The sequence below is a fragment of the Vidua chalybeata genome, chromosome 24, assembly GCF_026979565.1.
Source record: "Vidua chalybeata isolate OUT-0048 chromosome 24, bVidCha1 merged haplotype, whole genome shotgun sequence".
NCBI classification, from domain to species: Eukaryota; Metazoa; Chordata; class Aves; order Passeriformes; family Viduidae; genus Vidua; species Vidua chalybeata.
In genome coordinates this window covers 1,637,550-1,664,339 of record NC_071553.1, presented here as the reverse complement: position 1 = coordinate 1,664,339, position 26,790 = coordinate 1,637,550, and the positions used below count along the sequence as shown (strand labels likewise).

General features: G+C 53.5%; 1 protein-coding gene across 1 annotated transcript in view; it reads left to right on the top strand.

The window, feature by feature from the left end:
* Nucleotides 1-2,774: 2,774 nt before the first annotated feature.
* The window catches only part of LGR6 (leucine rich repeat containing G protein-coupled receptor 6), a 155,373-nt gene continuing 131,357 nt past the window's right edge, over nt 2,775-26,790 (top strand). The window contains exon 1 of the mRNA XM_053963709.1: nt 2,775-3,076. Coding sequence (XP_053819684.1) covers nt 2,775-3,076 — 302 coding nt within the window. The remainder of the gene's footprint in view (nt 3,077-26,790) is intronic.

Genomic DNA, 26,790 nt, shown 5'->3' with positions numbered 1-26,790 from the left:
TTTTTTGTTTTTGTTTTTGTTTTTTGGGTTTTTTTGGGGTTTTTTTTTGTTTGTTTTTTTTTGTTGGTTTTTTTTTTTTGTCTTTAACATGTTTCTTTCACAGAGACATGTTTAGTTTTTTAGTGGTTCAATAGATTGTGAGTTACAGAAAAAGTTTTTGTATCACTTCTTTAAATTCTTCCTATGTTCGCCTATGAGACCATGGAAGCATCAAAGTTCTCTTGTCCAAGTAACTCAGTGTGCAGACCCTCAGTTCTGCCAGGAGCCATGTGACATGCTGGAATAAGTGATGCTTTGGATGTTGGCAGCTGTTAAAAGATCTCAGAGAAATAAGGCATGGATATGAACCCCCCCAGCCAGCCTGGAATAAAAAGCAAACAGAGAAGTCAAAGTGAGGCACACGGAGAAAAGCTCTCCAACACCAGGACATGCAGCTCCAAAGAAATGTGAAAATTGCAGTCAGTACCTTCCTGAGGATATGTCCCTGCTTCAGCTGAATGACAGTTTCAATAGGAACCTCTTCAGTGTGATTTTCTGCAAGAAGTGTATTCACAGTGTGGTCTGCCAGAGCCCTGGCTCCTGAGGACAATTTGCTGAGTGAGAAATTGTCAAGAGGGGCTGATGTGGTTGGAGGAGCAGGAATCACAGATAAGAGCGGCTGCTGCTGCTGCAGCCAGGAGTGACAGGCCTGACACTTTCTCCAGGCTGACTTCAAATTCCTGGCTGCTGTCAGAGCATGTCCAGCCTTTCCAGGCCCTGCCAACGTCCCATGTCAGAGCTGGAGGGGAAGCGTGCTGAGGAACCCCAGGGACTCATCCCTCTGAGGAGGGCTCCCTGTCTCCCCACCAAGCTTTTGTGTTTTACATTTGGAGCTGTCAAAAGACATTGCAAATGTTTAATTAATGACATCCCCAGCACTGTTCATGATGGAAGCGGCTTAATTCCAATTAAACCAGTTCCTGCTCCCAGACCAAAATCCTCTCTCTGCTCTGCACTGGGTGATGATCTTTCCAATGACTGCACAGTCACAGGGAGTCCTGGAGCTGCAGGATCTGAATGCACTTGGCAAGTGAAATAGTTTCAGACCCAGCATCACCCCAGCCAGAAGCCCTCAGCCAGAGTCTGTACATCAGCCCTGAGCCCTGAACTCCATCTTAGCACTTTTTTGGGGAGGAGATGCTCACTCTGACTCACAGGTCTCAAGGCACCCCAGCCCCGGTGAGCTGGAGCAGTTTCAGTCTCTCCCTGTGCCAGTTCACCTTCCTGACCCCAGGTAACACTTCCACCTCTTTTATCCTGCAATAACTCTTATGCCACAAGGAAAGGCCCGTTCAGAGGAAGCAGGGCTGTGAAAGCATCTCCCAGTCTGTGCCTTGGCCACGGGGTGCTTTGCCATAGCATGGTTACAGTGGGAGGGGTGACTTTTTGGGTGCACTTTGCAGCCACCCAAACCTGGGCCTTTCTTTCTCTGCCCCATTCACCTCCTCCATTCACAGGTGAGAGGGAGGCAGAGGGAGGAACAAACCAGGGTCCAGATGCACCTAAAGCCCCATGGACTGCTGTCTGTCTTCAGTGTGAGACCCATGTGCAGCTGCTGTCCCTATTACAGACGAGATGCTTGGCTCTGTACAGAGACTTGGGGTGGTTCAAGCTGTGGGGCCAGGCTCACCCCTATCCCTCAAACCCCTGCCATGGGATGACAGCAGTCACCCCATCTGAGGGCATCACAGTGACACTGAGCAGCCAGTGGCTGGCATGAGAGAGGACACGGGGCTGTCCTTTGCAGCCCTCTCCTGTCAGCTCCAGCCCCCTTTGCTAGGCAGGTGTTTCTGCTGTCCCAGAACTCAGTAACTCCTTGACACAGAATCCTGTTCTGCTGCACATCCCACATGTTCCAGGACATTGTGAGGTCCTGGCCCTGGCAGTGTCCCCTGCTAAGCCAGGCCGTGACAGGTTCAGATGACACGGCTTCGAGCCCCCGCTCAATGGACTACTCCTCTACTTTGGCCACTTTAGCCGGGGTTAGAAAAAGCTCTGGAAGCAACCCAGCCCCCCGCTCCTGGCATCGGTGCTGGGCAGCTCCTGCACACACAGCTCACATGTGATCATCTGGGCAAAACCAACAGCAGCACCGTGTCCCCCTCGGAGCGCTGTGACACTGCTGCTGCATCCCCTGCATCTCCCCCCAGCCCCTGCCTGCTGCAAGGAGACAGCAGCAGGGCTGCTGGAGAGTGAGGGCTGGAGCTCAGGACAGACAGCCAGCCTTGGGCATGGTCGCTCCCAGCACAGAGCTGGTCCTGAGCTCCTCAGTCCCTTCTTCCCAGCTGCACCCTGACCTTCCAGTCAAGCTGAGTTTAGCAGCCAGCACAGACACAGAGTCCTTTATCTGGGGTTGTATTTCAGCGTCCCGAAGTCTGGAGCCCTTGAAGTGCTGGTTGGGTACTCCTGCCTCACTGCTTAATACTCCTCTGCCCTGTTGGAGCCAGCTCTGCCTTCCCCTGCCCTGCTATCTCACAAAAACACGGTTACAAAACAAGCCTGGGTCCTGGAGCTATGAACAGGTCTTTATTTGTTGAGGTTTCTTTTGGTTTTGTTTTTTTTGTTTTTTTTTTCCCTTTCTTCCCTTTGAATGAAATTCCTGCCAGCTCTAAGAGAGAGAGAGAGAGAGAGAGAGAGAGAGAGAGAGGGAAAGAGTAGAAAGTTTAACTCCTCCCATTGGAGTGTCTCACGCCCCTGCCCAGCCCTTGAAACCCAATAACCAAGATCATTCAGCAATGCCTCCCCTTGCCTGGCTGCATCCTCGGCACATTGGGACCTGCCGGAGATCCCGTGCCCGCTGCGTGCCCGGCGCCGGCGAGCCCCGCAGCCGGTCGGCGGCGATGGACGCGCTCCTCTTCTGGGGCATTCTCCTGGCGTGCTCTGCCCGCTGCCAGGCGGTGCCTGTGGAGCCAGGTGCTGCGCCCTCCTGCCCGCCCCAGTGCCACTGCGAGCAGGATGGCATCGTGCTCTCGGTGGATTGCTCCGAGCTGGGGCTCTCGGAGGTCCCTGCCAACCTGAGCCCTCTCACCGCTTACCTGTAAGTACAGCCCTTGCTGCTTCTTTTGCAATGCTTTCCCCGGACCCCTCCAACAGCTGCAGTTTTCCTCCGGCTTGGAAGTTGGTGTCACATATTCCCGAAATTAAATTTCCTGTGGAAATTAGAAACCAAGCAAAATAACATCAAAAAAGGCAGCTCTTTGGGCAGGACCTGCCAAGCTCCCCTCCTCCCGCGCCCCTCTGCGAGCGCTGTTTATACTGCGGTGTTCTGCTCTGCTCCGTGATTGCAGCGGACCGGGGAACTGACTTGCTGGGTCGATTTTGATTGTCTGAACACATAATGGAGTATTTTTTACACAGCAATTAGTGCAAACTGCTCTGGGATCCTTCTGTCAAGCATTTCAATAGCTGCAATAACTCAGAGCTTTGCGGGGTTTGGGTTGTGCTGGCCACCAGCAGTGTCCGAGCTGCCTTTTTAAAATGAGTATTAAAGCCTTGGAAGAGGTCTAGGGGGTTGGTAAGTGTTGTGATTATTTATATATTAATTTTATTTAAGAACTCTTGATTATCTGAATGTTTCATACCCCTTCTGATGTTAATACCCCGATGAGTTAATTGACAGAGACTGCTGCGTTCATTACCAGCCCCACAGGTGGTCTCGGTGCCATCATACTGGTGATGACTGAGGATCCTGATAAAGGACTGTAGAAAAACCTCAGGGTTTAACCGAGAGAGGAAACATCCCTCTCAGGGTTTAACCGAGAGAGGAAACATCCCTCTCAGGGACACAAGTTATCCCTGAGGAAGATGCTTCCTGTTCGCAGGCAGCGCTGCAGCTGCAGCCGTTTGGCAGGCAGGCTGGGCAGGACCGTGGCATTCCCAGCTCGGAACGCAGCCAGGGCACTGCCAAGGGAAGCCGCGTGTGCCGCAGCCATCAGGCAGCACCGGCAGCCCCAGACGGGGGATGTTCACGAGTTTAGCAGCCAGATGGGGATGTTCATGGGGATGTTCATGTTGTGCTCACTGCTGAGAGCGGACTCGTGCCTGGGAGTGGCATACAGACCTTGGGGTTGGTTTTCCTGGATTGTGCTGAGACGCAGGTGCTCAGCTGTCAGAGCAGAGCACCCAAACCCACCCAGGAAGGGCTTTTGCACAGCCAGGTGGAAGCTGCCACAGATGGATGAGAGCTTCTCTGCTCCTCCTGCTCGCCTGAGGAGCGCAGTCTTGTGCCAGCCACGGGATGGCCAGAGCTGTACTGGGTTAGCTGGGAGAGAAATAAGACAGGAAGGGACGACGCTCACTGGAAACCACGGAAGATTAGTGAAATGTCATGCAGGATGTATTCCCCCTGGGAGAGGAAACCACTTGTGACATGAGGTGTGACTGCACAGAACTGTCCCTGGGGGTGGTTTGGAGCCAGCTGCCCACGAGAGAAAATTCACAGGACCATGTGGGAGAATGCAGAATACTGCCTGCTTCTGTGGGGACAGGGGCAGCCCCGTCAGGCACCCCCTTCACCCTGAGGTATCACAGGATGGGGCGCCCGTCGGTGCCACTCCGCAGAGAAGACGCTGCAGGTCATCCCCACAGAGCTGTCCCTTGGGCTGGGAGCTGCAGAGCTGCCCGCCTGAGCCCAGGGACATTTCCGTGTTCCCGGAGCTCAGTGCCGCGTTCACCCTGGCCACTGTGGGAGCAGGGACACGGAGCGCTGGGACACAGATCCCTGTGCACGGAGCCCAGCGGGTGGATGCGCGGAGGTGCTGCCGGCCCGTGGGGGGGTTGCGGCCGGTAACTGTTGCGGCTGCTGGCAGAGCCCGGGATTTCACCGGGACTGGATCCTCGGGACAGCCTGGAGCATCCAGCACTTTAGGATGCTGTTGGTGCTGATCCCTTGGCCGCGGCCCCGCTCCCCGTGTCTGTCCCGGACCCGTTCCCCGTGGGCTGTACCGGCTCGGTTCCCGGTGTCTGTCCTGGCCCCGTTCCCCGGTGCCTGTATCTCCCATGTCTGTCCCGGCCCTGTTCCCGGTGTTTATATCCCCTGTGTCTATCCCGGACCCGTTCCCGGTGTCTGTACCGTCCCCGATCCCCTGTGCCTGTACCGGCCCCGTCCCCCGTGTCTGTATCTGCCGTGTCTGTCCCGGCCCCGTTCCCGGTGTCTGTCCCGGCCCCGTTCCCGTGTCTGTCCCGGCCCCGTTCCCGGTGTCTGTTCCGGCCCCGTTCCCGTGTCTGTCCCGGCCCCGTTCCCGGTGGGCTCACACGGTGGTGCCGGTGCCAGCGGTGTCCCTGTGCCCGGGCAGAGCCCCCCTCCCCAGCCCCGGTCGCGCAGGGCTCGCCCGGCCGGGGGGACCCTCCGGGTACGGAGGAAGCCTCAGTGTTCCTCCCTTCCTCTTTGGGGAAAACCAACCCGTCTGGTGCTTCTCCGTTAAACCCTGCCAGCGAGAGGACCAAACAGATGTGATGGAGGTAGAGAGTCAGGACGAGCTGGGAATGACTGGAGGAGGACTGGAGAGCTGGGTTTTCTCCCTGCTTCTGCCACTACTGTCAGCAGGTTATGTGAGATCAGCTTCCCGGGTACAAGTGTGCAGCCAGGGCTGGTTTGTCAAAGCAAATCAGCATAAATGTTGTAGAAAGTATGATATTGGAGTGAGATCTAAGTTCTTCGTGGAAATACAGGCTTGAACTCCCCATTCAAATATGTAAAGAAATGTTGGGTTGCTTTGGAGAGCTACAAGGGCTGAAGAGAGCCCTGGGATGGCAGCAGGAGCGTGGAGCTGGCGGGCAGCTGCTCGCAAATCTTTCCAGCTTCTTTTCTCCGTGCCCTGCGTTCTCAGCAAGTCACCGGCAGTGTGAGAGCAGGACTTCCTCCGGAGCAAAGGAAAGGATCCTGTAATCGCCCTTGATTAGACACTGCCTCACCACTAAAGAGCTGGTGGCCGTGCCCCATCCTGCCAGTGCCGCGCCTGCACCGTGCCTGTCTCTGTGCAAGAATCCTGTCCTTGCTCACTCCTGCCCCTCGCTGAACTTGACCCCGATCCCACCCAAAGCCAGGTGTTTTCAGTGCAGACACCGCTGGTGAAATTGCAGCTGTGGTCAAGGAGAGGGGAGAGATTTCCCCTTTAGCTGAGGTGCCAGTGCCAGTCCTGTGTCACATACCACATCTCTGTGTCCTCTTGTGTCAGAGAGCTGATCTGGGGCTACAGCAGAGGGGGCTGGAGCTACTGGGAGCTCCCTGGAAAGGACTGCAGCAAGCTGGGGATGCAGGAGAGCGGAGCTGCATGGGGGAAGATTCCTGTGCAGCAGAGAGGCCACTGCACAAAGGGGCTCACAGGAGGATGGGAAAACGGGGAAAGCTTCTTGGTGCTTAAAATATTGTCTTAGCTGGGATCCCTGGCACCACTGCACACCCTGAATGTGACCTGGAGGAGCAGCCCCACCTCAGATTGCCCAGGGAATCACAGGGGCTGGTGCAGTTCTGTCCCCAGCTGTCCCCTGGCTGTCACCAGGAAGATGCCCACAGTTGGGTGCAGGTGCTCAGGGCAGGCCCCTGCCCCAGGATGGCATCCTGACCCCCTCAGCCCCATGGATCTGGCTACCAGCCCCTGCAAGGGGGACAGGTGGCAATGCTGGGGCGAGGGAACACTCTCAATTTGCTGAGGCTGCTCCTCTTTCACAAAAAAACAAAAGACACCGTGTTGGTTGTGCCTGCCAGGTCCCTCCCAGGGATCTGCTGGCCTGTCCAGCTGTCACTTGCAGGAAGAAAACAGAGAGTCTGTCTCAGCAGAGGACACTTTGGGATGGAAAGGCAACACCAGTAGTGCCATGGCCACGTGTGGACATCAGCTGGCCAGGGAGCACACACCCCCACACCCTGCACAGGTCTAGAGGGATGTGACATGTCCTGCACATCCCTTATCCCCAGCCACATACATGGGGAGATAGTGGAAGGATTGCTCAGATATCCTAGGCTGGAAGACAGTTCTGGAGGTCTCTTATCCACATTCTAATGGGTCCATCTTGTGAGGCTGGCCAGGATCTTGTCCAGCAGGTAAACCTACTGGATAATCTTAGGAGTATCTCTAAGAGTCCCTCACCTTTTCCCCATTTTTTACCATCCCATTTTTCCCAATACCAAATTGCAAATTCCTATGGTTCTTTTGTGCCCATTACCTCTCATCCTTCCCCTGCACAGCTCCTAGGAGATGTTGGCTCCAGCTTCTCTACACTCTTCCAGCCAATAGTTAAAGAGAGCAGTAACACTCTTTAGCTATTGCTCCTTTTTTTTTGTGAGGACTGATCAAACCTACAGCTGTGGGACACGGGCAGAGTGGGGAGCACTGCGGGAGAGGGGCAGTGGAGATACTGCAGGGAAGAGTTGAGGGGCACAAACCTGGAGGGTGCCACACAGCAGAAGCACCATGGGTCAAAGCTCAGCTGGAGGAGCCATCCCCCCTTCCCAAGGGTCTCAGGTCTCCCCAGCCCCACGGAGGGGTCAGGCAGTTCTGCTGCTCTGTGCCCATCCTCAGCAGAGACCTGGGGCAGGACACAGCTGATGGGGCTGGCAGGCTGCTGCTGCCACAGCAGGAGCTGGGGGAGGGAAAAGCAGCAGGTCCTGGCTGCTCCCAGATATCACCAAGCATCTTGTGAGGCTTCCCAGACAGAAAGCTTCTCATTCCCCACACTCTTTCCCTAGAGGAGAATGGGACCAGGAGCCTTTGGGGCTGTTCTCACCTTGCAGAGACATTTTGAGACACTGTCTGGAATTTAGCATCCCACTGGGAGTCTGGGGCCCTGCTTCACCCACTCTTCTCCTCTGAGCTGCCCTCTGGAATCAGGTGCCACACAGACCCCTGGCAGGGATGTGCAGGAGACAAGGAGATGCTTTGAAGCTGAGAAGACACTTCCCGGGTCACACAGTGCTGGGCCCAGCACAGGGCAGAGTGAGGGAAAGCCTCACTCAGCCTTTTTCTTGATATTTGTGTTTTCTAAAGACCCACAGAACGGCAGGTGGGTGAGGCAGCAGGTTTGCAGGCTCAGCACACAGCTGGTGCCTGGAGAGTACAGCAGCAGTGCTGAAGGAGCTCCCCTCAGCCCAAATCCCTCCCCATGTGCAACATCTGCCCCTTGCAGCCCCCACTGGTGTAAGGACAGCCACCACAGCCCCCTAGGATGGGGGGACCCAGGAGCTGCCACAGGAGCTGGGACACCAGGATGTGTGGCTGCCCCTCTAGAAGCCTGGACAGGCAGGACAGCTCTGGGGAGGGCAGTGGGGCTGAAAGGGTGATTAAGGCTTCCAAGGAGTTGGGGTGTCCTGCAGGGGTGACAGGGACCCCTGTGTGCCTTTGGGACAGTCGCACACACTAGGGAGAAAGAGGGAGCAGCCAAAAATGCAGAGAGCACAAAATCCCAATGCAAAGTATAAATTAAGTCCTTCCTGGGGCCAATGCTGCCCTCCTGCCCCAGGGGATTTTGTACAGACCAACAAGTCAGCATCCTGTGCCCGATTGTTGCCCAGTGCCAGGGCCCATCTACAGCTTCTTCTTCATGCAATGGTCACCACAGGAGCCCCACTGTTGCACCAGGACCCATCCAAACACACCACAAAGGTGCAGACTCACTCCCAGACCCATCCACTTCTCAGGCCATGATGCAGCCCAGGACTACCAAATGCTACTACAGCTGGCCAGGTGACTGGGGCTGCTCTCTGCTTGACCCTCTTTCCTGCTGGCAGACTAATAGGAAGTGCCACTCCTGCCCTGTTGTCTTGGTTGGAAAAGACAGGTGTCTGCTAAGGAAGGCAGGAGCCTCCCCTGAAATGGAAAATGTAAAACCCTTCCCTCTGAATTATTATAATTTGGAAATTAAGGGGCTCTCAGGCAAAGATATGGGAATAGGAATAACAGTTCTTTACTAGGGAAGAAAATAATAAAAGAAAAATGCAGTAATAGAAAACAACACTGCCAGAGTCAGAGCAGGCCCTGGCAGGCTGTGGGTCAGGGTGGTGGCAGCAGTCCCATTCCATGGGGGCTCAGCCCTCCTGCAGTGCCAGCTGTGCTTCTGCTGGAGCAGGATCCTGGACAAGGCTGGAGTTTTCCTCTGAAGCTCCAGAGCTGCTGGAGATGGGCCTGGGCTCCCTCTGGGAATGCAGTGGGGAAAAGCTGCTCCTCTGGGAATGCAGTGGGGCAGAAAGCTGCTCCTCTGGGAATGCAGTGGGGCAGAAAGCTGCTCCTCTGGGAATGCAGTGGGGCAGAAAGCTGCTCCTCTGGGAATGCAGTAGGGCAGAAAGCTGCTCCTCTGGGAATGCAGTGGGCAAAGGCTGCTGTGCTGTTCCAAGGTCAGATTGGATCCAGGTAGGAATGCTTGGCTCCTCCCCTGGGCGGAGCCTCTCCCCATGGGATGCTGTAACTTTTCTCTGTCACGCAGTGACATTCAATAGCCCATTAACAGCAGATGTCTCCCCGGGGAGAGAATTGGTTGTGGAAGAGATAAAGAAAACTGCCCAATGAACAGAAGACAGCTGTCCCACCTCTAACAGACGGGAAATAGAACACACATTGCCTTGCAATCTAGGACAAAGGAGGGGAAAATCAAATGGAGAAAATCTGGGACTAGGCACAGCTTGTGAGAGAAACAGAACAGCAACAAGGGAACAGCACAGCTCCTGAGCAAGTATTTCCAAATGGCCTTTTGTGTCCTCTGGGCAAGGTGGAGCTCCCAGCCCAGCAAGAGCTGAAATGTCCTGGTCCCTTGGCCCACAGCAGTGCTCAGTGTGCCTTCATCCCTGCGTTGAAGATGATGAGCATGATTCTGCAGGTGCTTCATGGTCGTGTGTCTGGACTTGAGGCTCAGGGCAGAGCAGTGGAAAGACACCAAACTCCACAGCAAGCAGACAAAATAGTTGTGAGGGAGCCCAGATCAGGGGGGTTCAGGGAGTGAGGGGTGGGTGAGAGTGCTCAGAGCAAAGCCAGAATTGCAGAACCATTAATCGTAGAGTCACAGAATAGTTTGGGTTGGAAAGGACTTCAAAGATCATCTCATTCCACCTTCCACCATCCCAGGCTGCACTAAGCCCTGTCCAACCTGACCCCAAATACTCCCAGGGATGGGGCAGCCACATCTCCTCTGGGCACCCTGTGCCAGGGCCTTACCATCCTCACAGGGAAAATTTTCTTTTGAACATATAATCTAAATCTGCCCTCTGTCTGTGGGAAGCCATTGTCCCCTATCCTGTCACCATCTGCCCATGTAAAAATTGCTCTCCCTCTTTTCTTTAATCCCCTTTAGGCACTGGAAGGGGCTCTAAGGTCTCCCCAGAGCCTTCTCTTCTCCAGGCTGAGCCCCAGAGTTCTCAGCATGCCTTAATAGTGAAGTCAGTCCTAGAGCTGCCTGAGGAGCATGTTTGGTGGGATGGTTTTCCAAGCAATATCTCATTTAATTGGAAAGGAAAACCTTAATGAAAATGGACAGTGTTCATAGGACTGTAAACAGTAGAAATGTAGTAACAAGTTCAATCAGGAGAGATTATTTCAATGTTTTCACTTCACCGTGTCTTTCTAAAAAAAGTTTCCATTCACATATTTTCATCTACTGATGTTACATTTACCCATAGGCCATTTAATATTCACATTGCAGGACTTCAAGACTACCAAAGCAAAACATTTTGCTGTTTTTAAAACACAGTTTATTATTATTATTATTGTTCTATACTAAATATTGACACGCTGGCTCTTTGTTCTAGGTCCAAGGGAAAGGAAGTTCAGAAGTCTCTGAATTTCCAATGAGTTTAATGACATCTCTTCCCATTTCCTCCTGCTGCTTCATCTCCCAGGCCCCTTTTCTGCCACAGGCTCTGCTCCCTTTCTGCTCTTGATGCCATGAGGTAGAAGCACTTTGGGTCCAGTAGTGTTCACTTTACTTGGCTGCTGTTTTCCCAGTGTGGGTACAGTTGGGATTAATGGGATGCTGGGCTCTCTGGAGGAAACTGGTCCATGAACAAGGGGTGCATCCCTCAAGTCCTTCCAGCCACAACAGGCAGTGTTGCACATGTCAATGCAGGTGACAGAGGCTGTGCCTACAGTGCCACCATGCCTGAGACCTCCCCAGGATCTCAGCTCCAAAAGCAAGAGGTATCTCTTGCAGGGCAGGTGGGAAGTGGTGACGGGTCTGGGTGTGAGCAGATGTCTGATGCTTGGTGGGGGCGCTTTCAGATACCACAGAATCGTGGAATCTTCTGAGCTGGAAGGGACCCCGAGAATCGTTGAATTCGCCTCCCACACGAGGGGAGATGCAGGACGGGAGATGCAGGATCTGCCCCGTCCCAAAGCCACCAGCTGGTGCCCAGGTGACTCTGCAGGGGAGGCAGCAGCCCAGCCTTTGCTGCACTTGCCGCACTCCTGGCAGCCGGCGCTGCGCTCTGGCAGGAGCGGAGCAGGTGCGCGGACGGGAGCGCGGAGCGAGGGCCGCGCAGGGGGTGTTTAGAGCCAGTGAGACAGAGCTGGGGCTGTGTAGGGCTGGACAGCCGTGTGCGACTGCCAGCACGCCTCCTCCATCCTCCTTCCCTCCGCAAACCGCTCCCAGGACACTCGGCCGGGACTGGAGGAGCGCGGCCGCTCCGCTCGGGCTTTGAGGGATGCCCCAGCGCCGTCCCCTCCGCCAGGTGCGGGCAGCGCCGGGCCCGGAGCCCGACGGGGGGATGGAGGGAGCTGCTGCTCGCCGGCCACATCCCGCTTTTCCCCTCCTCCGTCCCCGAAAGCCGCGGCGGAGCCCGGCTCTCTGCAACGTCCCCGCACCGCAAAGTCTCGCTCCCCCCTGCTCCCTGCCCGCCCCCCAGGCTAAGCAATATGCCACAGCCTCCCCTCTCTCCCGCCCTTTCTTGAAGAATAACCTCATAAATCTGCCCGGGGCAACGAAAACACTGAGCTCATGGCCCTTAGATCTGTGTGGGAGGAGCTCTCGCTGGCGATTAAAGGAGTTTAAGGTTTGCTTTGAAAAGCTCTTTGATTCTGGATGGGGCTCTGGTGCCAAAAGGCAGCGATGGGACTGCAAATGCCTCTCCCCCTCTGCACCTGCCTGGGTCAGGGAGCAGCGGCAGGCTGGGGCAGGGAAGGGGGAGTGCAGCGCTTCCAGCTCTGCGGTGGGAGCGGAGGGACCCCTGTCCCCTCTGGGGAGCGCCCTGTGCCACGGCAGGGCAGTGGCTGCTGCTGCCCGGGACACCGGGCACTCGGCCGGGTGCCGAAATGCCTCCGTGCCTGTGGAACACGCTGCTCCCCACGTCCCTCCTCCCAGGGGCTGCGCTGGGAATCGGGCACGGGGGTCCTGCCGGTGGGACAAGGACCAAAGGGGCAGGAGCGGAGTCAGGACAGGGATCACCCAGCAGCGCTCTGAAAAGTGGTGGGAAGGGATAGGGCAGGACTGTCAGGGCTGGGAGGAGTCTGGGACCTTGGAGAATGACTTGAGTTTGGTAGGAGCAGAAGAGAGAAGAGAAGCAGAACGGTCTTTGTGAGGAGCAGCAGGACCAAGCACAAGCATCCCGTGGCAGCCCAGTGGAAACAGAGCCAGGCTCCAGCCCGTGTGGAGGCGGGAGCTGTGCCAGAATGGAGAGCAGGGGGAGGATTCGGGGAAGCTCAGGTGATGCCTCCAGTCCTGCAGGGATGCATCAAGGACCCAAAAAGGACTCATGTAAAACCATTCCCAGCTGCACCAGCCCAGGCTTTGCTGGCACTGATGAAGGAGGGCAGCTCCGTCTCCTCCCCTCCATGGATGGACAGGTCTCTCAGGCTATCCACAGCTCCCTGTCTCCCTTTGCCTTGTTTGCAGCCTTCCTGTAGCTGTTTCAAGCCCTTTGAAGGGTTTGCAAATGAAAAGCAGTCCCCATGGGAGTGGAGCGAGTAGAACACACTTGTAAGGGCAGGACATGCTCAAGGGACATGCTGTCTCTTCTTGTGAGCAGCCACAGGTCCCACTACAAAGAGAGCCCGGGAGACAGGATGGTTTCCAGTACTGAACATCCCCGTGGGGCACCAATTAGGAACATTCCCGCGGTTCAAAGGCAAGGTGAAGCCCAAGCACCACGTGTCCTCCCATCAGATGTGCCACGGTGGGAACCGCAGGGGCGGAAGGGGAGCAGAAACGTGGCCTCCTCTGCCCAGTACGGTGGGGAGACCAGGGGCATGCGGGCTTGGGGCTGTCCTACACACAGGCTGAAGGGTTTGGTAAGGTGACACTGAGCCCCGAAGGCCACCAGCCCCTGGAACATTCCCCCTGTCTGTGCCACCTCCCAGTGCTGGCTGTGCCATGGGAGGGAGCAGTGGGTGCTGCTGGCAGCGTGACGTGTGGCAGCACCAGGGACCTCAGGGACCTGCAGGATCAGGAGGCACAAGTCACTTTCCAAGGATGTCATCTGATGTGGGGATGGCTCTGGGTATAATTGTGTATTGAAATTTCAAGAGAATTCACAATTGTGGGCATTTCTCAGCCTCAGTGAAGTAAATATTCATCTTTGCATAAAACCTGCAGGAAAAACATTTGCACCTTTAGATAGAAATTCATCTTCTGTCTTTCCCCGATGACACAAGAAAAAATTCTGGTTGCAGGAAAAAATCTCTGCAGTTCTGCTTTATCCCTGGTTCTGCATCCCTGAAAATGTCCCCACCAGCCCCTCAGGGCCTGGGGGCTGAGAAAGGAAACAGCCATGTGAGCATTTCATCTTAGAATCACAGAATCCCAGAAGGGTTTGGGTTGCAAAGAACCAGAAAGCTCATCCTGTTCCACCTGCCTGCCATGAGCAGGGACACCTTCTACTGCCCCAGCCTGCTCCCAGCCCCATCCAGCCTGGCCTTGGACACTCCCAGGGATCCAGGAGCAGTCACAGCTTCTCTGGGCACCGTGTGCCAGGGCCTGCCCACCCTCACTGGGAACAGTTCCTGCCCAATATCCCAACATCTCTGGCACTGCAAAGTCATTCCCCCTTGTCCTGTTATTCCAGGCCCGTGTCCCAAGTCCCTCTCCATCTCCCTTGGAACCCCTTTAGGCCCTGGAAGGGGCTCTGAGGTCTCCCTGGAGCTCTCTCCAGGTGAACACCCTCAGGTCTCCCAGCCTGGCTCCAGAGCAGAGGGGCTCCAGCCCTGTGACCAGCTCAGAGGCCTCCTCTGGGCTCGTTGCAGTCCCCAGGCTGAGTCACCCTGGCTAAGGACACAGCCAGCACTTCTGGGCTGCTCCCAAGGGAAGAATGAGATGCAGATCCATATAGCTGCTCTCTGGCTCTCTTCTCCCTGGGCACAGGAGCTGGCAGTGGTCAGATATCATCCCATCTGCTGTCCCAGATGGTGTCCAAGGGCCCTGCCCCAAAACTGGAAGGTTGTCTCATACACCAAAGGACAGAGAGGCACCTTTAGGCTCAGGTGTGTGGTACTGAACCAAAGGCACTACAGCCAGGACAGGCCCTGGATGACAGGTGCAGGTGAGATTTGTGTGCTGCACAAATTTCCTGTGGCAGTGTGTTCCACGGATTAATGAGGTCCTGTTGCACAGAGGGGTTTCATGCGTGCCCTGGTGTTCCATGTGGGGCTTTCTAGAGCGTGGAGCAGCCCTCCTGTACACGCTGTGTGTAACTTCTCCTCAGCTCAGGGCCGAGCAGCAGGTTCCTGTGCTGCAGGTTGTGTTTGCAGCTGCGTCCTGTGCAGGGAAGTGCCTGCCAGTTTAGGTATTGTTGTGCTTTCATGTGGTGTAAGACAGCAGAAGATTTATTAGTGACAAAAGCATGAATGCTGGAAGCTGTGATTTATTGAAGAAGGGGGAGAGGAAATGTGTTGCAGCCCATGCTGGTTAGTGTGGTGTGTCTGAGGTGAGCTCGCACACGCTGTGAAAACCGCCCTGCTCCTCCACGGAGTGCTCTGGCTCACCTGGGGAGCCCCTGGGGTGGACCCAGTCCTAACACTGACCTTCTCACAGATGCTCTGGGGAAAGGGTTTCTCCTGGGTGAAGGGACACAAGGACTCAGACTTTTGGGGACAGTGTCCACAAGCTTTGTCTCCCTTGTGTGATACAGGTGGGGGACACAAAGGACAGTGCAGCACGAGGAACACATTTCTAGCTCTGTCCCAGCCTTATGGTTGACCCCAAAGCCATTTTCTTTTCCTGTGCCTCAGTCTCCCCATCTTTAAAGCACTACTAATAAACTCTCCCCAACATGCTTTGAGGTCAATTGATCAAACCAGTGCTCCGGAAGAGCTGGAGACTCTCTGCACTTTCCAGCCACATGTCTGGACCTCTCAAGCTAAAATACCTTTTAAAAGTTTATTAAAAAGTTCTTGAGCTTTCCATTTGTTCAGCCACAACACAAAGAAAAGCACCACTGAGCTCTCAGATTTAGTGCCTGCCTTTCATGTCCGCTGACCTCATCACTTCTCACTGCTGGAACAGCCACAAGTCAGAGCAGCTACTCAAAAACTCCTCACAGCCACAGGCAGCGGCTGCTCAGAGCTCCTGGGCAGCACTGGAGGACCCCAGGGAGGAAGTGAACCCAGCTGGGAAATGTCAGCTTGGCCAGAGATGCTGCAAACCCCAATTCTGCTTTCTGTAGGAAGCTCCCTTACTTGCAGCACAATTCTTCCTGAGTGGATGGGGTAAATAACAGCTAGTTTAGCTCTTTGCTAAACCTAAAAAGGAGGGAAAAGGCTGGCTCAGGTTAAACAATTAGGGATGTTCTCTTCAGGTTTCCCAAGCAATTAAAACTAAACCAAACGAAACCACAAGTTTTCTCTGACTATCCCCAAACCATTTTGCTTTGACCCAAAACAGAGTACTTTTCTTTTTTGAGTCATCTGAAAATCTTTAAACCCTTAAAAAAAAAAAAAAAACTTACAATGAAAAATTTCACTATTTCCCCCAGCCTGACTGATTTTTTTGATGGAACACAATTTTTTCTGTGAACTTACTTTTGACCAAAATGCTGTGGGTTCTACCTTGGCTGGAAGTCGCAGTCATCCAGATGAGCTTGTGCTGTCACTTGCTTTTCCTTTCAACAGCATTTCTCTCTTTTCACCTCCCACTGCACAGACACAAAGGCCTCATGGGAGCATCACCCTCATCCCAGGGCTGTGCTGAGTTCCCAGGGAGACTAAAGAGGGGCTGGGAGAGGGAAGGAAAGAAACCATGAAGGCTCTTTTTAGCTTCAGAGAACTCCTCTGGCTCTTCTGACTACCTCTGGCTACTGCCAAGGCACCTTTGAAACACCTTTGAAACATCTCCAGCATGTTGGGCACCATGACTGGGCTGGAGGGGAAATCCACATTCCCTTTGAAGTCTGGATACTTGAACAGTCTTAGAATTATAGGGCTGTAATGTACAGGAATGTGTGGGGCTGTAATTGTGACTTAGATCCTTGGATGAAAGGTGCTATGTACATACAAAAGGTATTATCATTATTGCTACTATTATTACTATTATTATTACTATTATTATTGCTATTATTATTATTATAGGCCTGCAATATGTGGATTGGAGATGAAAGCAGCACCAAAAGATCCTGAAATACAAGATGTGTCTTAAGGAAATTTCACCTTGGAATTGGGTTTTGTCTACACAGGAAAAGTGGAGCTGACTGGCTCTGCTGCACTGACAGCTCTGGGGTTTGATGGAAGAACTCCTGTATGCAGCCATAATTCCCAACTCTGAGTTTCTCTAGCCTTTGGGATGGTGTATCCAGTAGGAGCAATTCCAGAGCAGTTCAAGCATAAAAAGTGAAATCAGACATTTTCACCATTCTTTACGAGACACCCTGATTGCTCTGTAGACATCACAAAATCAGTCCCTGGTGTTTGAGCCATTTGATGTGAGGAGTTTGGGAGCTGGTGTCCTGGCAGGGCTCAGTGTCAATTCCTGATCTTCTTCTCTGCCTCTGTCAGGGTGGGGATTGAAAGTGCTCGAGATGGTATTTTGTATTCGGGCTCGAATGTTTATTATTTCTTATCTATGTTACAGTCCCACAAGTGGTGAGTTCTACAGCATTCTCCTAACAAGCTACAAAATGGCTAACCATCTTTCTCTACAAGGTCCTTTAAGGCTAAACTATCCAATTAAGAAATGACACCTAAATGATTTTTACTTTTAACCCAATAACTGATCACCCAAAGTTGGCAATGCAGACTTTTCTAACCAATTACACAAAACCACCCAAACCCATGAAGAAGAAGGTGAAGAAGAACAACCAGCCACCACCCTAAACCTCCATCTTGCTTTATATATATTACTATATTCTAAAACCTTAAACTCGAAGTTTTCCACCCTGTGATGTTACACACTTCTATTCAAACTCCACCCCCACCATCCCATTTCTACCATTCCATTTAGGAAGCCTTCTCCATGGCCTCAGGTCAGTGCAGTGTTCTCTTGTATGGGTATTCTCAGTTCAGTCAGAGAGAAAGGAAAAGTTTCTACCAGGCTAGAGCCTGGGAAACAGTTGGAAAGGAATGTAAATAATCCACTATCTCTCTTGTTGTTCACATTGTTACAGATACATTGTGCCACTGTGCATCTTTCACTGCACACCAACGGTGTGAGATGTTTTTACCTTAAGACCAATGAAATTCATCTGCATTTGAAATAAATCGGTAGAAGCTTTCTTCTCACCTTTTGATCTTGGAGTTCTTCTGTTCCCATCCTGCCTCAGCAGTGACACTCTTGGGGGTCAGTGACTGTCAGCACAGAAAGTTTAAAATTCTCAGCATCCTGGGTTCCAACAGCTTAGAGGCTGCAGTGAAACCTGGGACAAGCTCCCAGTGTGGAGAGAGCTCCTGTGCCCTGGTGCTGCTGCACTGCAGCAGAGCCGGGCCCACACCCAGCATCCTCCTGCCCTCCTGAGCTGCCTTCCAGCACCAGTCACCCCTGTGCCAGGGCGGCCTGAATGCAGCGCATGGAGAGATCTGGGATCAGCTCCCATCCCCACACAGGCTGGGTCTGCACACTTCCATCCCTACACGGGCTGGGTCTGCACACTTCCACCCTTACACGGGCTGGGTCTGCACACTTTCATCCTTATAGGGGCTGGATCTGCACACTTCCACCCTTACACGGGCTGGGTCTGCACACTTTCATCCTTACAGGGGCTGGATCTGCACACTTCCACCCTTACACGGGCTGGGTCTGCACACTTCCATCCCTACACGGGCTGGGTCTGCACACTTCCATCCCTACACGGGCTGGGTCTGCACAATTCCATCCCTACACGGGCTGGATCTGCACACTTCCACCCTTACACGGGCTGGGTCTGCACACTTTCATCCTTACAGGGGCTGGGTCTGCACACTTCCATCCCTACACGGGCTGGGTCTGCACACTTCCATCCCTACACGGGCTGGGTCTGCACAATTCCATCCCTACACGGGCTGGGTCTGCACAATTCCATCCCTACACGGGCTGGATCTGCACACTTCCACCCTTACACGGGCTGGGTCTGCACACTTTCATCCTTACAGGGGCTGGATCTGCACACTTCCACCCTTACACGGGCTGGGTCTGCACAATTCCATCCTTACAGGGGCTGGGTCTGCACACTTCCACCCTTACACGGGTTGGATCTGCACAATTCCATCCCTACACGGGCTGGGTCTGCACAATTCCATCCCTACACGGGCTGGGTCTGCACACCTTCGCCATCAGCCGCTCGTTGGTCCTGCCCTGTTCTCATTAACGGGGGGGGCATAAGCGAAGCCAGGCACTGGAGGGGGACTCCCTAGGACAATCCCTGTGCGGATTGTCTCCTGTGTCACAAGCTCAGCAGAGCATCAGGTTTCACTTTCTACCTGAACCGCAGGGTCCGCAATACCTGACTCACGCTGGGGAGCTGGGGGATGAGTCAGGTCCATCCACAGCGGGTTTTCCATCGCTCAACTCCCTCAAGAGCGATCTGGCTCCTCGCAGGAGGGTTCAGCTCCCCAGCCCTCTCCCAATCGCACTGATCAGCGGAGCTTTTCCCCGCAGACCGGGGGCGCTGGTGCCTCCCCGCCCGCGGTGCGAACCGCGCGGCGCAGGAGCTCGGGCAGCGGCGTGTGCTGGGGAGGGGAGACGCTCGCCAGCCGCTTGACAGCAGAAGAAAGGCTGTTCCCGGGGACCAGCCACCCGAGGATAAGACAAAGCAAGAGCTCTGATGCCTTGTGGCTTCCTGGTGACACCGCAGAGTCTGCCAGCGCTAATGCAAAGCCGCTCGCTCCTCGGGGTAGCAGACATCGCTGAGGAGCCAGCTCCCAGCAGCTCTGACACACAGCCTGGCCCTCCCGAGGAGCTGCCAGCGCTGCCAGGCCATCGCTGGGCTTGGCTGGAGAGCACCTCAGCCCAAATCCCTGCAGGCATCTCTTTGTCCTGAGAAGGCAGCGAGCCTGGTGAGGAATGCAGCTGGGATCCATCTCCTACCTTGGGCTCCGAGCTCCAGCCAAGCAGCCGGGTACCACAGAGCGCAGAGCTGCTCTCCTGCGCTGCTGCGGCAAACGCTCGCACACTCTGTCTGTAAATCACGGCCTGTTCGGGGAGGCAGGGCTGCGAGGCTGGCTGGCCACAGAGATCCAGGCAGTTCTGGCTGAGTGCTGGCAGGATCAGCAGCTCCCGGGGAAGCGCTCAGAAATGACTGGATTGTCAGCACTGGCACCGCAGGGGACGTCTGCCCGCGTCAGAGGGGAGGAGTGACAGGATCCTGTCTGCCGTGTGTCCCCATAACCAGGATGCCTCCTTTGGGTTGGATCCTCAGTTTCTTCTGGCTGAATTTCACAGCTGCTGTTTTTGAAATGTCCTCTTGACAAGGCCAGAAGTCCAAAAGGCATTTTTCAAAAGTTTTCAGCCATAATGTTTCTTTTTGGGAAGTCTTTGGTCTGAACACAGATAATTATCAGCCAAAAATTACTGAAAACCACCAGCAATTTTCAGTTCTGATAAAAATGCTATTCTCCATTTTACAGTGTCAACACTATTTTTTGCTCCCTGTTCATTACAGTTTCCTGCAAGAGGAATCAAACATCTCCAGGCAGCTATCCCCTGGGATCCCAGCAGTTTATCCATCACTGTCCCTTCTCCCAGGACTGTTTCTGTTGCCTCCAAAGAGATGCAGAATGCTGCTCTGGCCCAGGGTCTGGGCTGTGTGTGGATGCCAATAATATTTGTGGAACTGGCTGGATTGTGCTTTGCTCCACACTAAGGCTCAGCTCAGAGAGGAAGGGTAAGCCACAGCTCAGAACGGTGCTGGCTGATAAAGTCATGGCAGCAGAGGGCAACAGATTAGGTGGGAAAATCAAGTAATAAAGCCCATGAGTAACTGTGAGACTGTAGCAGCAGGAAATCTTGCCTGATGAAGCAAAAGGGGAGCAGAGTGCTCCTTCTGTGTCCTGGGCTTTTCTTTGCAGGCAGCCCTGTTGTAGTTGAGACAGAGACAATACAGAGCAACACACTCCATTTTCAGAAGGCCTCAAACTGTTTTTATTCTAGCATGCATGCTTTTTATACATTCTTACAAAGCTCATAAGTTTACACTTTACTCATTGGTTATGAAGGACAAACAAAGTGCTTATTGGAATAGGCAGTTGCAGGTTTCTCTTATTTATCCTTTCTTTCTTGGTTTCTCTCTCAATGACCTTGCTAGAAAATTCTTTCAGGGGTAAACATGGATCCTCTTCTCAAACTTCTCTCTGGCTCACAGATCTGCTGTAAAACCTCTTCCACAGAGCCCAGGGTGAGGGACTGAGCTGCACGCTGGTGTGGCTGCCCCAGAAGGAAGGCGGGCTGGGATGCTTGAGTGGCTCCTCAAGGGTTATTGTGCTACAGTCCAAGAAACAGAAGAGATGGTGTGGACTGGGACTTCCCAGAAGATGTGATCTCCAAAGAGGACAGCACAGTTCTCACTCTGGCTGCAGTGCTGCCAAGATGAGCTGCAGCAAATCCAAGGCTGACTGCACTGGCCCTGAGAGCTCCCCCTTCCCTGCAAGGCAGCTTGTGCCTGCTGCTCCTGAGCAGCAGCCCAGATCCCTCTGGTACTGCTGATCCCTCTCCCCAGTGGCAGCAGGGAGAGAATCAGAAGGGCAGCACTAAGAACTGTCATGGGTCAAGACAAAGACAGTTTAGGAGGTAGAGCAAATTGGGTGTGCAGGAAGAACAAACCAAGAGAATCATGCACTGCTTCCCACGCCAGTCAGGTGTTCCCGGGGAAGCAAGGCTTTGTCACACCTCAGGGTTCCTTGGGAAGACAAATGTCACAACCACAAATGTGCCCCCATGCTGCCCTTTTCCCCACAGCTTTCAGTGCTGAGCCTGATGCCATAGGAGGTGGGACATCCTTTTGCTCAGCTCAGCTGTCCAAGCTGTGTTCTGTCCCCACTTCTCACATGCACTACTCCTCTCCTGCTGGGGGAGAGGGGGAAAGCTGCTGTGCAAGCCCTCCTCAGCACAGCCAGGACACTGGTGTGTTAGCAGCACAGTCACAGACCCAGACTGCAGCACCCCACAGACTGCTGTGAGGAAAATTCTCTCCATCCCAGCCAGGCCCAGTTCATATCTCCATCAACTTGCCCAGCTCCAGCTGCTTGCACTTCTCCCTGGCAGGTTTTTGCAGGCTGGTGTGGAGATCAAGGCTCTCTTCCCAGATCCTGTTATCACCACGTTAATTCATGGCCACAACAGATTAGAAACATGCTTTACTTAATCTGATTGTTGCCCTTGATCTTCCAGAGCATGGTGTAGATGCTTGTTGCTGTTGTGGGCAGGATTCTGCTCGATCTTGATAAATCAATCCAATTCTGATAAATCAATCCTATTTATTCACTTTATATCTCCTTCTTTCTGTAATGATTTTCATCAGTTATGCGACATCCTTCCTGACCATGTTTCTCACAGCTGTTTGGGGGTAGAGAGGAAATATTGATGCCTGTAGCTCCAGTCCCACAGCCTTTCCCAGAGTCCCACACAACCGGTGACACAACAGCATGAACCTTCTGGGGCAGGACCCAGCCATACTATCATTTTTCTAAAGGTCCAAATAAAAATTAATATTTAGTTATGACATTCTTCTGCTTGGCAGATGTGAGGGAGTTTTGGATCTGTGCAGTTTTGTGTCTGAGGTCTGACTGGGTGACATCAGGAGTTTTCCACCATTCCTTGCCCTGCCCTTGTTGTTCCTGATAGAGGTTGAACTTTCCCAGACTCACCAGGCTCATGATTGGACATAAAAGGGCTTTTTGTTACCCTGAGACATTGAGGTATCTTGGCTGGGGGTGATCTATCCCACCTGCATGATTGCAGTTCTTAGCACAGGAGGGAGCCCTCAAGTTGTACTGGAGGAGCTGTGTTCCCCTTTTGCTCCCCTTTTGTTACCCATTATTTGTCTCACAATGCTTCTTATTTTAAAGTTCCATCTTGGCTAGCCCAGGTCTTGGATATGTGACAGACCTCCAGGGCTGGGGCCAATGTTCTCTGTGTTCTCTGAAACAGAGCTCCAGGTGCTTTCTGGTGAGACTGAGACCTTCAGAAGGGAGAGCACGAGCAGAGATGGTGCTGTGCATCCAGCAGTGCACCATCAAGGGGAAGGGTCTGGAGCTGCAGTCTGGTGAGGAGTGGCTGAGAGAACTGGGAGGACTCTGAGGGATCTGGAGGAAAGGAGGCTCAGGGGGGACCTTCTGGCTCTGCACAACTCCCTGACAGGAGTGGACAGCCTGGGGTGTTGGGCTCTGCTCCCAGGGAACGGGGACAGGACAAGAGGAAACAGCCTTAAGTTGTGCCAGGGGTGGTTTAGGCTGAATATTAGGGGGAAAACCCTCCCTCAAAGGGTTGTCAAGCCCTAGCACAAGATGTCCAGGGCAGTGCTGGAGTCACCGTCCCTAGAATCATTCCAAAGATGTGTGGATGTGGCCCCTGGGGACATGGTTTAGTGGTGGCCTTGGCAGTGCTGCATTAATGGCTGGACTTGATCTTAGAGGCCTTTTCCAGCCTCAATGGTTCCATGATTCTGTGATCAAGCAGACCTTAGAGCAGACCTGGTTTTGCCCTGGCACAGCACTGAGATTCCTGTGAGGCACTGGAGGTGCCCAGATCTCAAGCAGACATAGACTGCACATGTCCAGAGCAGCTGGGGGGATGGAGGATCACACCATGACAGTCACACCTGACAGGTCACCGAGACAGCCACGAGCTGTCTGCCAGGAGCCCTTCCCCAGAGCTGCTGGAGAAGCCAGAAGCAAACCCTGCCTGCTCAGGGAGAAGGGAGCAGGGAAGCCACCTGCCCAGCATCCTCCTCAAGTGCAGATCCCAAGCTGTTGGGAAAGGAGCCTCTGTGGAGGCCAGGGCTGAGCCACACAAGTCCTTGCCCTGTGGCCAGAGCAGCAGGAGCTCATGGGGACAGAAGGAGCGAGGAACAGCAGCGTGCCCTCCTTCCTCATCTCAGCCTGTTGGGTGGTATCTGCAGTGGTGGAGGTGGTGTGTGCCTGGCATTTAACCTTCCCTTGGCCAGGTGCTACTGGGACTTCCCCACCCGGCACTTAGCAGGTGTGAACAGAGCTGTTTGCCCTGTGGATTTTGGAGTGGTGAGGCTGGAGAGTGTGTAACCTTCACCAGCCAGGAGCCTGCCATGGTCTTTGATGGCTTTCTCTGTGCCAGGAAAGGTGTCTCACTGCTCACATTCCTTAAACGGTGCCCACCTGATGTTCCCTGAGAACACTGTGGGCTGTTTCCCACAGGTGGATCCTGTCAGCTCCAGGCTCTCAGATATTGTTATTTTGGAATATTGCTGGCTTTTGCTGTTGCTCACGCTGGTGAAACCTGTCTGGACAGGACAGATGATCTTTTGGTGCATGAGCAGAGGGAATGCCAATGAATCACCCACAGGGCATCTGATTTCCAGACGTGGCCCACATGCTTCATTGCCTTTCTCCCAGGAGAACAGGCCACAGGTCCTGGGCTCATTGCACCATCATTTGAAGGGGGGGAGCAGAGCTGGCACTCAGGGCATTCCACCAGAGCAGTATCTGCTGCCAACAGGCAAAGATTCCCACATTCTGCAGCTGCCATGGGGCTGGGACCAAAAGGGACTGGTGGGATATCCTCTCTCATTCACGAGGAACATCTGGGTCAGCTCCCTACCTGGAGCTGTGGGAGGAATGAACAGCAGGAGCAGCCTGGTGCTGTGGTAAGGAGGGTCCTTGGCAGCTCTTGCCACCTGAGAGCCCCTGCAGGTCACCTCTTGCTGGCTGTGTGTGGTGACAGTGTGCCCAGGCACTGTGGAGATGGCCAGGGCTCTGGAGAGCAGCTGCCTGTGGCATTAGGCACATCGGGACATGCAAGGACTGGGTCAGAGCATGGATTAGGCAGGGACTGCCTCACCCCAGAGCCTGCTTCCCACCCCTGCTCTGCCCCCCTGCTGTCCCACACAGTTTGCCCCACCTGCACCAGAAGGAGCCGGGTAAAACCAGTGCTGAGCCCTCAGGCACTGGTCCAGCACTGGCAGCCAGAGGTGGGGAGCTTGCACAAGTTCTGCTCACGATTTCCCAACCCAGGAGAGCACCAGGGAACATCGGGCCTGCCCACAGATCTTGGCCATTGCCAGGGAACCCCCTGCAGTTCAAAAACTCCTTCTCATTAGTGAACCTTCCCATCACAAGTCACAGTGGAACAATTCACTATTAGTGATGTGTGCAGGCCCTGCATTCCTCTGGCTCTGCTGCTTCTGCAAGAAGGTGGGGACTGATCTAAAGAGATGAACCCATCTCATCTGCGCTGACTCTGGTGATTTAAGAGTTTGGCTTTCTAAGTCTTTGGCAATTACCTACTTCTTAATCCTCCACATCCACCAGCTTCCAGGTCATGCAGCCAAGGGGATTTGCACTGAATCACATCTGTCAAAAAAAAAAAAAAAAAAGGAATTAGAAACACTCTATTTGAGGGTCCCTTCACTGTTGACCCCACAGCAACCAGCAGGGATGTCAAAACATGAGCTTCCAAACTTCCTCCCAGTGTGAGCACTCAAACCAAGTCCTGCTGTCAGAAACTTCTGTTTCACCCTGGAATTCTCATTACTTAATGCTGCCTGTGAATCTCCTCTGTTTAAATGAATGGTCTTTTGCAGCTGTGAGGGAGCAGTTCCTGGATGGGTGGGATGGAGGGGACTGGCAGACAGGGATGGGTAGCCCTGGGTGGGCTGGGGGATGCACAGCCCCTGGGGCTGCAGCTGGGTTTCAGAGGGAAGGCAGAACAGCATCCTCTGATCAGAGCAGGGAGCTGTGTCCCAGGAATAACTTTCTTTTCTCTACGTGGAGGGCACTGTGCCTAGGAAAGAGCAAGGTGACTTATTAAGTGTTAAAGTTCTGTTCTTGTGCCATTTGCACTCTTCCCATCAGGGAATTGCCTGTCTGGCCTCTCCTCTGGTGAGGGAGGTGTCCAGCATGGACACTTGGGACCTGTTGGCCACGAGGGCTGTGGTCCTTTGGCAGCCTGAGATTGACTGGGTGGATCTACCTTAGCCCTGTGTTCCCACCTCACGGCCCCTCTCACACAGAATTATCCTGGAGACATCAGAGAGAGTCACTGCCACGATTTCCTCACTGAGCTGTGCTCGTGTCAGAGCTATTCCTCAGGAGGGTTTTTACCTGTGGGACAGGTTTGCTTATGTTGCACTCCTCGTGCCCCCAGAGCCTGGCTGCCTGGGGGATGCTTGGGCAGTGGCCACCCTGACTTTATTCACTCTGTCAGTGTGCAGGAGCTCATGGTCCTCCCAAAACAGCCTGTGCCTGCCCTCAGAAAGGCACGGCCAAGGGCTGCCTTTGCTACACACTGCTTGTGTAGGCAGCTGGCCCTTCATAGTCCTCCTTTCCAAACATTTTAGATGTTTCTAGTCTGTTTTCCTGACAAGAACCTGGAAAGGGGGAAAAAGCCTTCAAGAACCCATCTGACACTCAGGCTGTGCTGTGGGTCTCCACTGGAGCAACTGCTGAAACCAGAACAAAATAGAAAGAGAGATGTTTTTCCAGACAGAAATAAGGTCTATGGGACAGGAAAAGGCTGGATTAGGGCTCAAAGCAGGAATCAGTAAGAGATGCATGGGCAGAGATTAGAGGAGCTGTTGGCAGCTGAGTCTAGGAAGCTTTTGGGATTATTGGCCCATTATTTATCATGTAGGTCCAACATTGCTGGGGAGGGGTCTCCCTGGACATAGAGCCTCTGTAGAGACTCCCTCTACCACAGTGTGTCCTGGATTTCCCAGTGTCTGATGGATGGCAAATTTTCATGAGATTTTCAGTGCCTTTCCAGGAGTTCTCCAATGTGCATAACTCTCAAAGCAAAGAAATGCTGCCCTGTGAGTTGCCTCATAATCAGTATTTTTTTGGATTTGACACTCTGGAAGGTCACCAACATAGATGAGAGGGATTTTTCAAACGTGTCTTCATGGGGATTCATGAAACAGAGGAAGAACTCAAAGCAGCAAAGATGTAATTTATGGGGTGGATCTGGGCAGAAATTGTGAAAGGTTCCCCACAAAAACAACAGTTACATTTTTAGGTGAGAGTGAAGTTTGTAGGTGTTTTGTCTAGACTGTCTCTTCTTTTGATGAAGTTGGAGACTCCCAACAATGAAAATCTGGCTGGGCTTTAAAGACTTCCTTTGATATTTTCAGAAGGGACTGTAAACCCTTCTGAAGACAGAAGGGTACAGAAGGCACAGTCTGGCCTAGGTGAGAAATCTGGCCTTTTGTAATTTAGTGTGGCAGAGACTGAAATAACTGATAGACCTCAACCT